Source organism: Apaloderma vittatum, unplaced genomic scaffold, assembly GCF_000703405.1.
Source record: "Apaloderma vittatum isolate BGI_N311 unplaced genomic scaffold, ASM70340v1 scaffold2813, whole genome shotgun sequence".
Taxonomy (NCBI): Eukaryota; Metazoa; Chordata; class Aves; order Trogoniformes; family Trogonidae; genus Apaloderma; species Apaloderma vittatum.
The window spans coordinates 38,935-52,580 of record NW_009707393.1 but is presented as its reverse complement, the minus strand read 5'-3'; the positions used below and the strand labels follow the sequence as shown (position 1 = coordinate 52,580).

The window sequence follows — 13,646 nt, the reverse complement described above, 5'->3', positions numbered from 1 at the left end:
CTGAATAGTATGACTTCTGTCCTGATAGCTCAGATTTTGTTTATGCTAAATCTGACAGTAATCTTAAATATAAATAATGTAGGGTGATTCATACAAAACAGAAATTTGAAAATAAAGCTTTGCAATTTTTAATCAAAATTGTCAACAATTCTGCATTAGAACATGGTCTGAATCATGAAAGTGCTGTATTTTCAACTCTAGGCTATTCTGTCCCACTACTAATTATACAATGAATACAATTTACTTAGTTTTCTGCCAGCAGTGCATGGAACAGGACTGAAAGGGACTAGGGTGATCTGGCCAATGCATTTTGTAGCTGCTAGTGTTGGGTTTAGTCGTTCTACGTAGATTGCCTTATAAAAAATAGGTCCCCTCTGTTTGAGCCTGACAGATCTCAAAACTATGCACAACATAGGATCAAACAAACTACTTGAGATTATTTCTTTTTCAAAAATACCAAACAAGGTGTCGCTTCTGATGGCAAAGAAAGGAAGCTCTCACCCTTATAACCAGCGGCATTGGTTTTCCAGTCGTTAGCGTTCAGATGTCCTGCACGTGAAGTCCTGACAATAATATGCTGTATGTCTCTCCACGTCAGAAATGGACTATGAAAAAGACAAAGTCAGAGGTCAGACATTGTTTGCCAGAATGCAGGGATACAAGGTCATGTAAGCTAAAACTATCCAAATCAAAACAACCCTAATTTCTCTTCTATGCTTTCCTTTGCTCCATTCAAAAGAATCTGTCCTAAATTTACAGGATCACTACATGAAATTATTTGTATAGGTGGAAGGTTTGTATTAAGCAGACTATAATGATATATGATAATATTCTATTATATAAGACTTAAGGTAGGATGAAGGAGTGTATTTCACACAGAGGAGATCTGTATGACCAGGAACTACCTATTGTATGTTATCTACCTTGACCAGTGCCAAGAAAAAAAGAGTAAAATACTGGCTTGTTGAAAAGCTCTACTAAATCCTGCTGTGTGATTAAGACGGCATTTGCGTTATACTTTCAGCTCCTATTGAAGCTATTTCAGGTGCCTCTATTGTTATTCATCTGTCTATTACCCCAAGCCCTGAAATTCACTGAGGGTTTATGTGTATTTTTCAAGAAGACAAAACTGTCAGCACTAAATCTGAGCAGTTACAGAGCAAATGTCTGATTGCACAGATGTATAACCCTTTAAGAGATACCTAACAACCTGTCCATCAGGAAGGCAAAAGAAGATGATATTTGCATTCTCACTATGACATTAATATACATTCATCTTGTAGGATTAGAGCAAATCTTTAGGGAACATAGTTTTCTTGTTTCTCTCAGAATCACCCCAAAGAGAGTTTCTTTTCTTAGAATATCATCTAAAGGTGTGCATGGCCATCGCTAGGATATTTTTTCCTTTCCCTTCCAATTTATCAGTTTTTCTACCATCTGAAATAAGAAAAATAGTATTCCATTAAAAAAAATGCAGTTTAGTAGAGGGAATGATAAACTGACTCATCAAATAATGAAAAAGAAAAAAATATTCCAGTGGACACTGCTAGTCACTCAGTAATATTGTCAGAGTATCATTATTTGCCCCTGGTGCACACACAGGGAAACTCCACTTAGTTGTAATGACCAACCTGAACGAAGTTTATCAGAACTAGGACTGACGATCTACACTGTCAAGGACTAGGCAGTCATTGAAAAGTGGTGAAACCTTGGCTTAGTTTCTTAACATATGCTCTTGTGCCCCTCAGATCAAGAAGTCAGTTGGGATAGCAGTCAAGTGACATTATTGGCACTTATCCTTAAGGCATGATACTTGGACTCTCCTTCCATTTGGAGGCAGAAACTACACTAAGGTAACAGGCATAAGAGTGTGCGGACGTTCAGGCCATGGGGGCCTGTGAGTCAGGCACTTTCTGGTTGAGTGGGACATTGCCTTCACTCTACACTCTTAAACAACACATAGTTGAGTTATTAGAAATTTCAACGAGAAACTTATTTGGGAAGCAGACACAGGGTAACAACAAACATGCAGAAATAGCTTCTTGTTCCTCTCTAAGTCCCTCTGACAGAGGAAGAAAAAGAAAAATCTCATGTCTCTGATGTGCACGGATGTTGTGGAGATTGGGATCCCTCACATACTATTTCACATCCGAAAGTTGTTTTGTCAGAAGAATATCCTTTGGAAATACTTGAGTAATCAGTGCTTTATGGCGCTTAAGTACAGAAATAGAATTCTGCTTATTCTCTCAGCTGAAATCAAGCTACTTTGAAGCAATTAGTGAATACCCATTATAATCTATTTTAAAAAAGAGGACTTTCTTTTTCATTCAAGATGCATTAATTTGAGTTTTCAGGTGACTAATTTCAGCTTCCACAAACTACAGCTATAGGTGAAAGTGGCAGGGATGCAGAAGTTATTGCAAATCTGCAGCCAATTTGTTTATAAAACAGCTTGCTCCTAGCTTATATTCTCTTGTCTTGGGATTACACATAGCAGACAATACTCAAAATCAAGAAGTGAGAAAAATTACATACAAAAGTGCTTGTACAGCAGCCAAAAAAAGAAGAATGTTTTGTCCTTAACCAATAGTTATACTCTAAGGTACAGCCCTTTTCTTTCAGGCATCTCAGAATGTTTATGGAACAAAATAAATACAAAAAAAAATTATATAGGATAAATATATGAAATTATATTATAGTGACACTTTTTTGAGATTTAACTGTATCTTTAAGCAGGCTGCTTAGAAATAGTAGATGATAATTTCTGGACAAACCTGATTTTTTCATTCCGCAAGCAGTCTCCCTAGTGACAATAGGGCTAATCCTTGAAATGGTAAAGAATTTAGGCTCTATCCTTTTGCATAATGATACTGTGCCAAAAATAACTGTTGAGAATAAATAATTGTTGCAAGAGAGACAATTAGCAAAAAAAAAACCAAACAAAAAACCCCCAACACTCAACGCAATAAACAAATAGAGTCAAAAGTATTTTTTAATTTTTTTTTTTTAGCAGAATGATATGGTTAGCAACATGAATAATGAACGCTACGTTATCTTCACAACCAGCAATTTGAATGTGACAAAGGTGCCCTATCTGAAAAAAAATTCTTGCCAAAATAGCAGAATCTGATGAGAACTGCTGGAAGAATACAATAAACTTTTCTCCAAAGAATCAAGGGAAAAACACAGTATCACATGGTAGATTAAGAAGAGGATCACCATTCAATGCGGAAGTACCAAATACCCTTCTTTGGAAATCTTGGCTACGAGAAAACAGATATGGTTAACTATCGCTATTAAAAAGAGGCTTTGTGCCATAGAAAATTTGAAGAGCAATAGAGGATCACTTTAATCACTAATTTCTGCATAATGCCACCCTTAAGGGCTTTATGATAAATTTAGAAACAAAACATAAGAAACAGTTGCCTAGTTTCTTCACACATTCCCATCACTTACAAATCAGCTGAATTGTCTCATGAGATCTACAATCCTACCGCCTGTCCTACTGACTCCAATACATAGACCCATGTACAAAAATATTGGTTGAAGTGTCCTGATATTTGGCAGATTTCACTGTGGAAAGACACACCAGATCCATTCATTTCAACAGTCACTGAGTAATTTCAGTACATCCCTCATATTTTAAACATATGAAACAGCTCAAGCTCACAAATTCCACAATATGAGAATTTTCCATTCAAAGTTATAGTTTTTTCAACATATTTCCAAGATAACAGTATTTGTCTGTACAGCATCATCTGTATCACTTTATGTTTGGCTGTACTTTATGTCATTCAGTTTATATTCATGCAGCACCTTCATAGTTTCTGTCATGCATCCTAGTCTCTTCATGAGTCAGTGCTGAATGCTTTTGCACTGGCTACAACCATCTTTTGGATTACCCTCGTATTGCTTTTGTGATATAACATGACAGATATATTCCCTTAGATGAACAACAGGATAAGCAGCCTACCAGCAATGGTGTTCTGGTGTACCTGTGTCAAATCTGTAGTGCACAGAGTTATGGCAGATTCCAGAGTCTAGAGAGTACCATATTTTCCCCAGAGATAGAAAATCTGAAGTCCCAAAAAGAAAACAATAAATGGCCCAACTGCAGGTTGATAATAATGACTTTCTGAGGAGAAACCTCTTGCGAGAGACGTCATCTGAGCCACATCTCTTCTGCCTTCTCTAGAGTAAGAATGAAATGTGACTCTCCACTGCTGAGGGACAACAGTGTGGAAACAACAGCAACAAAAATCTTTGGTCAACTGTCAGTTTTACAACCAGATGTGACTGTGCATGCGTCCTTAGCGTGGTACTCAGGTTATTGATTTGATCTATCTGCCAAGTCCAATGATACAAAGTATTTATAATATAGCTGCATTATCACAGAATCACTGTGGGGTAGGGAATCTCAAAGAAACAGACTGCAGGAAGACTAGAATACGGAATCTGCTCTTCTTCCATCCTCCTTGCCTTCCACTTGCTGCTTGCAGATGGGCTGTCTGCTTTCACAATGAACGGCCAGCAGTGTCCCTAAGAGCAACTTCAGAGACAACCCTAAGCAGCCTCTAAAAGCTGAGCCTGGGGAACACTTGGAGAATCAAGAAACTACAGGGTGTAGAGCTGCCAAACTCTTAAAACTCTCAACTGAGCACATGCCAGCTGAGATATTTGAAAAGCTTATACAAGTAAAAGGCATTGCCCTGGCACCAGAACAATGGCTATCCACTTGTTCTATTTCTAGCTGTTGTTCCAAAGCACAGACACAGTAAAACTCAATGTAGAAGTTAACAAATGATCACAGCTGAGCTTTAATTTTTTTTTCAACCTAGACTCAGTTTAAAAAATGTCTGGATGGAATTTTCTTAAAACCTTTTTAAAGGAAGTTACATGGAAAACTTAAGACTGAACAATTATTCTTTGGCAAAGTTATATGTAACTGAAAACAGGTCCTTAAAATGGGAAACACCGGGCAACCTGGATTTAGGAACGTACTTTCCAGTCAATCTCAATATATTAACTGAAATTGTGTAAGTGGCACTGCTGGTTAAAGTTCAAGAGAAACACAAGTTCTAAATCAATTATTTCTGTTTATGGTTTTTGAATAATTCACCTTTAAAAGTATTATTTTAAAACTACACCAAAAATGTAAAGATTCAGGAAAAGATTTCTAACTCACACACTCTAGCATTCTCTTTTACAACGGGCAGTCAATGAAGGGAGCAAAGACCTAGGAAAAGCAGATAGCTTCAAGTGTATCTGCTAGTAGCCTCACCTTCTCTTACATTGAAAACCTACATATGGAGGTCACTTGACAGCATCTCCACAGTTCTCCTCAACTGTCTCACCACTTTTAGCCTCTCACTACATTTATGAACAAGTAAATGCCTCATAACTTTGACAACACAGAAATATGTTCTCTGCAGCCAAAACTACCCCTTTCCAGACAGTATCCTGCTTTTCTCCTTTCTGTAAGAATATTAAACCATATGGAAAGTATTGCAAGTTTCAGTTTTCAGAAATCCAAAGTATCTCCCTCTGACACTCTTGACCCCTTGCAATGTGAGCTTTAGTTTCCTTTCATCTCAGTGATTACACTCAGTTGTATTTTTACAAGAATGTGGTGCATTGTCACTTTTCTGAATGGATCACTGGTATCAGAACTCATTGAAATTCTTTAACTCTTACCAGCTCTACCTTGTTCTAGCCTTGGTTTCATGTGACCACAGACAAATTAAGTATATAGCTCATGTAAAGAGAACCATGGAAGAAAACAGACTCTCTGCAAAGCTATACTACCGAGCATATCACAGAGAAGAAACATAGTAAATTAATACTTCCATTTCAGGTGCTACTTCTTACTCATGTATCTGCATTTTATATGTCATAGGTTAGAAAACATGCATTGGCTTATAGGCAGTGGAGCATGCAGTTCATGTGGGGATATATAACATATTCTTCCATCAGGAACAGATGATTTTTTTAAAAATTTGGCTTCTTAAAAGGAACATGGCACAATGCCGATTGGAACAGACATGGGAACACTGTCTCTCACCAAATCCCATATTCAAAGCTTTCATCAATGAAAAAGTGTATTTCTGATATCAACAGTAGATGGTAAAATGCAATGCAAGTAGTTTATATTTAGTAAGAACGTTGCAGTCTCTGCTTACTAAATCAATGATACTTTATATCCATAACTGCTGGTTTACAACCAGCACAATTCAGCATTACGTGGTGACTAAGAAGTGCAATACACAAACAGGCATTTATCCATAAAGCCTGAACAGGATACTAGATAGGCTAGGAACCATCAGATAAAACCATTAACTACCTGAATATCATAGGAAAACCACAGAATATGAAGACTAAGAGATACTTTTTTTTTGTGTAACAGTTGTTGTATGTCTACCTTTGTGCATTATGTCTTCAAGGATCCCAAACAAACCCTCTGAAACTCAGTTAGATTTTTTTGGTTCCTGAAGGACAACATGCCACTAGATACTCAAATACTGGACATAAAATAAAAAATTATGTGTTCATATTATTTGAAATTGGGGTACGAAGCAGATCATCATCCTGAAACAATTGGCTGCCAGGATTTCAGGCGCAGATTCCAGTTGAAAAAACTAACTAAGTGCAAGGTTCAAGGCAGCAGGCAATTAAGAAGTCCTCCACCAGCTATTTGCCAATCCTTCCAAGTGGGGCTTATCAAAGAAAGAAAGTCGTTATGTTGGATTAGAAATTGGCCTTGCTCATTTTATATTGGTTTAATATGTACCTGTGTGTGTGAACTGCAGCAACCTCTTGGCTGCTCTAACTCACACCCAGGCCAGACTAGTGTTCTGTTCCCCTCCCGATGTCTTCCACTAACGGAATCAATTCCGTGAGTTTCAATAAGGCCAAATGCCAGGTCCTGCACTTCAGCCACAACAACTCCCAGCAGTGCTACAGGCTTGGGGAGGAGTGGCTGGAGAGCTGCCAGGCAGAGAGGGACCTGGGGGTGTTGATGGGCAGCCGGCTGAACATGAGCCAGCAGTGTGCCCAGGTGGCCAAGAAGGCCAACGGCATCCTGGCCTGTGTCAGGAATGGTGTTGTCAGCAGGAGCAGGGAGGTGATCATGCCCCTGTATTCAGCTGTGGTGAGGCCGCACCTTGAGCACTGTGCCCATTTTTGGGCCCCTCACTACAAGAGGGACACTGAGGTGCTGGAGAGGGTACAGAGGTGGGCTGCCAAGCTGGTAAAGGGCTTAGAACACAAGTCATATGAGGAAAGGCTGAGGGATCTGGGGCTGTTTAGCCTGGAGAAGAGGAGACTGGGGGAGACCTTATTGGTCTCTACAACTACCTGAAGGGAGGTTGTAGAGAGGCGGGAGTTGGTCTGCTCTCCCTAGTGGACTGTGACAGGATGAAAGGAAATGGATTTAAATTGCACCAGTGGAGGTTCAGGTTAGATATTAGGAAGAATTTCTTTACTGAAAGGGTTGTCAGCCATTGGAACAGGCTGCCCAGGGAGGGGGGTGAGTCACTGTCCCTGGGGGGGTTTAAGAGAAGGGGAGATGTGCTGAGGGACACAGTTTAGTGGTGTTAACAGTGCTAGGACAAAGGTTGGACTCAATGATCTTTAGGGTCTCTTCTAGTCTTCCAGCCAGAACTGTTCTATGATTTTTTGATTCTACCTTGGCTGCTGGGGAAAACAGACTTTACAGGCTCAAATCCCTTCCGCAGTATAATTTGTTGTGTTTTCCAGCCCAAAGTGGAATGAAACTATACATTATTACAGATTTGTTCAAGAAGTGGTCAGGACTAAGTGCTCCAATTTTTAAGCAGCTTGCTGTAAGAAGAGCATAATTAACACTGCAAAACCCCTTTACAACTAGTCTTTTTAAAAAATCTCATATAAACAGTTGTGGTATTAGCACGGGCACTAATATGGAATCTAAGGAAGAATCTATGCAAATGCAAACTCTCTTTGAATGCAAACTAGTTCCAGTAAGCCCTTACACTAAGCCACAGTATCACATCCTTTACATATTGTATATTTTAAATGTATTAGAGAAAATAATTAGGATGACTTCAAAATTTTTTTTTGATTACTTTAATTCCTAGCATTTACTTAGGATCACCTAAAGAGGCAGGTATCACAGGTGAAAAATACAACCTCAATTTTCAAATCAGATAAATAAAGAATTACGGTTCAGAAACTGCTTAAAATAGTAATTTGTTTCATACAAACAAATCCCAGACATTATAACTGAATATATTATGATATGATCTCCTTGTAATATTAAAAGCCTTACTTCATAATCTATAACTTTACGAGACCAAAGGTTTCTCCAACCCTAAGAAAAAAACCCGCATGGGAAAGCTGGGAATATTTCCCTCCAGTCTTCCTTTTTTTTTTTTTTTTTCTTTTATCTTTTTATTTCATGGCTGTGTTCAGAAAATCGGTTGTAAGTAGTCATAGGAGAAAAAAGTTAGTGAATGTAATACAAATGGATAAAACCACACTTATAATATTATAATTCCTTTGGATCTATTAAAATACACAGGCTAAGATCTGGAAATAAGTAAGAACTCTCCATACACTGAAACTGAAAAAAATCTGAAAGGAGGCAAAATTAATAGATTTTCACTCTGAATCTTGTTAGCATCATGTAACAGATTATTACAAACACACTAAAATTACTAGAGTCTTTAATTACTGGCACATCTGTCACCATCTCCGCACATGAAGCTTCAGTACGACTCTGTCTTTGTTCATTTCATAGCAGCTATTAATTTTGAAAAAAAACAAAACTAGTCCATAGGCACTTCCAAAGTTCACACACACAAAAAAAGGCTGTGTGAAATGTAAGCTTCTCAGTATGTTTTAAGATATCACAATCACCAATAGCTGGGTAGTAGGTTTCTTGTGCGTAATTCTTTGAAGTTTTCAATTACAACAACTGTTTGTTAGAAAATACACACAAAATATCATAAAAAATACAAAAAATAAGTTACAAGCAACCTCCATTAAGAAATAATTAGAAAAACTTTGAGCAGAATGAAATGTATGCACATGCAATTTTATCTGCATGTGCAAATTGTTTAGAATGAACTTAAGGATTTTAAAACCAAGGTTAAGAAGAGAGTAAAAAGACATTTAAATAAAAAAAAGCATTATGTGAACTTTTTGGAATAGCTTTTGTTTCCTCAAAAAAGCAACATTAAAGATGGAAACATAAATCTGCTGCTATGAGTTACAATTTGAAATCACTACTGTATGCAAATTTTTTACTTTCTTCAAAGGAACTGTATCCTCCCAAAATAAACTAGTTTTCTTCAGAATTTGATAGAATCAACTTCCTAGCACCTAGAAACATTTGATTTCAAGCACGATTTGGGGTGGAGCATTCCACTTCACACCTGCAAATATTATCCAACACCACGGAAAGCAATGCAAAAGGTTGTGAAGTAGAGATTTATCTGATAAACATCCAGTATTTCCGTTCCTCCATGAAGGGCATTAAAAGATGTGTATTAGACGCAAAGAACAAAATGCTGTACTTGAGAAAACATTTGTAGGGTGGAAACTTTTATGAGCGACAAGCAAAAGGACTACATAGCTACACTATCCAGGTTTTTTGCAGCAGAGTCATTATAAAAAACGAACTTATGTCAGCACGCAGAAGTTGAGAATTTTTATTTTTCGTATTATATTAATTTCTTATAATGGTAGCCTAAGACCATCCCAAAACTTTCCTCAAAGTTCAAGACCAGATACCGCTTAGAGGAGCTTGATGAATGCAAGAGGCCTGCAGTAGCCTGCAGAGTAAAGCAAGTTTGGGCAGAACTGTGAGGGTACTGTAAGATATTGTGAAGACGCTGTATATCATTTAGTGGAAGCTGCTTGTGCTTACCACCATTCCAAGTTACTTTAACTCTGAGTACTCTCTTGTCATTTCCAGAGAGTCAGCTTTCTTGCATGTGAAATAAGCATATAGATCTTTTCTGCCCTTGGAAGGGTACTGTGAATTACTACAACAAAGTTTCCAAAGCACTTTGAGATCCCTGGATAAAGGTGCTGGATGAATGAGAAAGATTTTTCTGTATATTTAATTTTATTTCTTTTTCAGAGTGTAACTCAGATCTTACTTTGCTTCCAGTGCCAGTGCAATGATGCCTGCAGCCATAGGTGCAGAGGCTGAGGTTCCAGTATGGCTGTCTGTGCAACGCTGCCTCAGGTCTGTGGTGATCTGGAAGAAATTGAATGTATAAAATTTAGAACACAGGTTCAGAAATCAGAACAGGTTTTATTTGCTCAGATGAGCCACATATACGTGGAGGGTATTTCTTTCTTTCATTGTAAGTAAAAGAAAATGGCATCTCAATACACCACTGAGCAAGTCCTGAGCTTGAGGTCACTTGTGAACTTGGAGAACTGTTCTCTGTATTGCACTGAAAATATAAGTTCATCTCTTTTTTTTTTTCATGGCATGATCAACAAAAAGACTTGCAAATTAGAAAAACATGCAGAGTGTTTTAAAACTGCACAGTTAGAGCTCTGCCCTTCTATTTACATTTATAGAGCACTTTCCATCCAAGAATCTCAAAGTGCTTTACAAACAGGAATGAACTAAATCTTACTGCACATCCTATACACAGATTGGTTATGCCTATTTTAGAAACAGTAAAAGAGGTATGGAAGGGTTAATTAGGTTGCCTGAAGACACGCTGGAATTATGTGACAGAACAGAATATAGTTGGGTTCATGTTGAATGCCATGTTTAATCCTTTCTTGATGCCTTACGCAATAATTCACATGAAATTAAGCAAGAATTCATTGGAAAATTCTGATGTAATCACAGATTTTGTCTAGACATTATCAGCCAGTTAGTTTGCAGCTTTAAATTGTTATGTATGGCTTAATGATATGCTGCCACATATTTTTATATGCAATTTAAGTGGATATATAATGTGCAATACCACCTAGAGGCATGGTCTTCTATTTAGTGTTAAGATATTCCTATCTCATAATGAATTTTCTGTAAGACAGTAAATCACATAGAAAAAGGGGTTTATTCTAAATTATTCAGCAAATGTTAATCTAAAATGATTCTAACCTATGATTTCTTCCCAAAGAAGTTTATATCCTTTCAAGAGGATGCAAACAAGATGTCACAACTACCTAAGAGGTAGCTCAAGTAAAACCCACACAGACTTGAGAATAGCTACTAGCAGACAGCAATCCATGGCATAGAAATGTACAGAAAGGTGGCAGAGCGTGTGTGATGCCAAATCTTACTCTCAGCGTTTCAGGTGATCCCTGAGATTCAGTCACTATTGGACATAAAACACCTGGCTCAGGGGCAGAGAGGAAGTTGCTTACGCAATTTGTTAGTTAAGTATAAAGAATTATCGTGTCTCCATTTCCTCTGATTTCACTAGTATAGTACTTCATTTGCAACACGGATTAAAAAATCACAAAAGAGCATAGAGCATATAAAAACACCTGTCTAGTTTTGAAACTGGAAGATACTGAAAAGATGACCTCAAAGAACAGCCAGATCGCACCTGGAAAGAACACACACAATTGCATTTAGGAAGTAGAGGTTTCACATATTTGCATTACTGATATTCAGTAGTATATGTATTACATAATTTGTATACAGCTGCTCAAAGTTCTCATGACATGGAAGCATACGTAAGCTAACACAAAAGACTTCTGATAGAGAAAGAGTTAACAGCACCCAGGAGATGATTGCTGAAAACAAGTCATGAGCAAGTGAAACAAATAGGAGAATGAAAAACATGGATTAAAGCATTTATAATGTCACATACTTAAAACAGTCAACTTACCAAAGGCCAGATTTCTTGAATAAGGAAGTCTAAAAAGAACCTTTTTTTCTCTATTATTTAATATCTTTCATAAATGCACACCTTATTAAATAATTTCTTTTATCTGTCACCAGCCAGAAGTTGAACCCCATAAATAAAATAGTCATATAGTTTCTTTATCTCTCACCTTCTCTCTATTGACTGTGCATTAATTCAGACAATGAAAACTAACAGTGTTGGAAAAATCTTTAAGCACACAAATTCCATAAATGCCCTGACAATATTAAGAGATGAAACTGCAGAAGGAACACTAACAGAAACAGTAACAGAAGAAGCCCTAACACTACATTGCCTAGATGTGAAAACACAAGTATTGATTTTACAGACATACAAGATTCAGGTATCCCATTTGGAAAAACACTGGTCAGTGCTGTGGTGAGGAGTGGCCAGAAAACAGAGGGCAGAAAAAGGGACTAATACATGCTTCTCTCTTTTGCAGCCTCATACCTTGTCCCCTGAAGAACGGTGGTCCAGGATACAGTTTCCTCAGATGAGCAAACAGTAGCAAACCCTACAGGGGCTCAGGTAGGGAGGAGTGCTCTCACAGCAGCTTTTCCTTAAGAGACAGTCTCTCCCAGTACAGTGAAAAGCACACAGCACTGTGCTGTGTTTCTCTTCCTCTGGAAGAACATACTTTCAGAAAATTTTTATTGTCTTGTAGCCATAGACACCACGCACAATAAACATGACACCTCTTTATTTGGCAACATTGTCTCTCCCATTCCAAATGGATGTTGAGGCAACAGTTTGAACTACAAACCCTTATATCTCTCTTACACTCAGCAAATATGTCAACAGAAAATGTGTAGTGAAAGCTTTCGAAGTGGAAATCCCATTTGAGCTATTTCAAATGGAAGTTACTGATGAACTCAGATGTTTAGGTGTAAATTACTTCCAAGATCTGAGGCACAGTCTTCAGCTCTATGGATTCACTGTCAGCGAAGTGTCATGTCTACCCTGAGAAAAGAGTACAGGACCACCAGCAGGAAAGTAAGTTTCAAGAAGAAAAATGGTGCCCCAAATTCCTGAACCACTTGAGGGCAACATCATTAATCACAATAAAAGGATGTGGTATTTGACAGTACGATGCAGCTCTCGTTAGTGTATATTAGCTGTCATTCTGACCAATAGGGGAGGGAAAAGGATAAATTTTTAAATCTTTTTTTGAGTATGTTTGTATGCTTCAAATACCATTGTAACAACTGTTGATCTTTGAAATTGCTGATCAGACTGCACAAGAGACGTCTATGCAGTATTTTTAAGGCCATGAGTTATATCCACTTCTAATTCTTTTGAATCAACTAGATTTGACTGAAGATAATGTCAGTGTTTCTGGTACAGGCCTAGTTTAATCAACATAAAATTAACAACTTAAGACAAACACTCTGATGAAAAGCACCACAGTGCACTGTAATACCTGACACATGCATAAGTTCCAACTGCTTTCATCAGTCTTTCAGTGGTGTCACCAATTGGGATGTTAATGACTAAGGTCAAGAAAGGGATTTCCCCTTGGCAAAGAACATGTTCACTCTTCCTCTCTCAAGCCTCTACAATTCTTACTATTTCAGATTCCATGCCATGAACTTTCTGAAGTGACTGAACCATTTTTTACCTTTTGCTACAGTTCTTCAAGAAATAGTGATTTCTATGAACCTGTGTCCTTAGAAGTGATGAGAGTCTGGAAAAAATTTATGGTTCCTTATCACATCCTCTGTACATCTGTATCTACCCAAAATTGAAGGTACCACATTGTGTGCA

The 13,646-nt window shown here is 37.6% G+C and overlaps 1 protein-coding gene across 1 annotated transcript in view; it reads right to left on the bottom strand.

The window, feature by feature from the left end:
* LOC104271490 (proprotein convertase subtilisin/kexin type 5-like) overlaps positions 1-13,646 on the bottom strand; it is a gene marked incomplete at its 5' end in the record, with an annotated part of 90,789 nt that overhangs the window by 49,267 nt on the left and 27,876 nt on the right. The window contains 2 exon segments of the mRNA XM_009866174.1: positions 502-605; positions 10,143-10,243. Of these exon segments, the coding sequence (XP_009864476.1) occupies positions 502-605; positions 10,143-10,243 (205 nt within the window).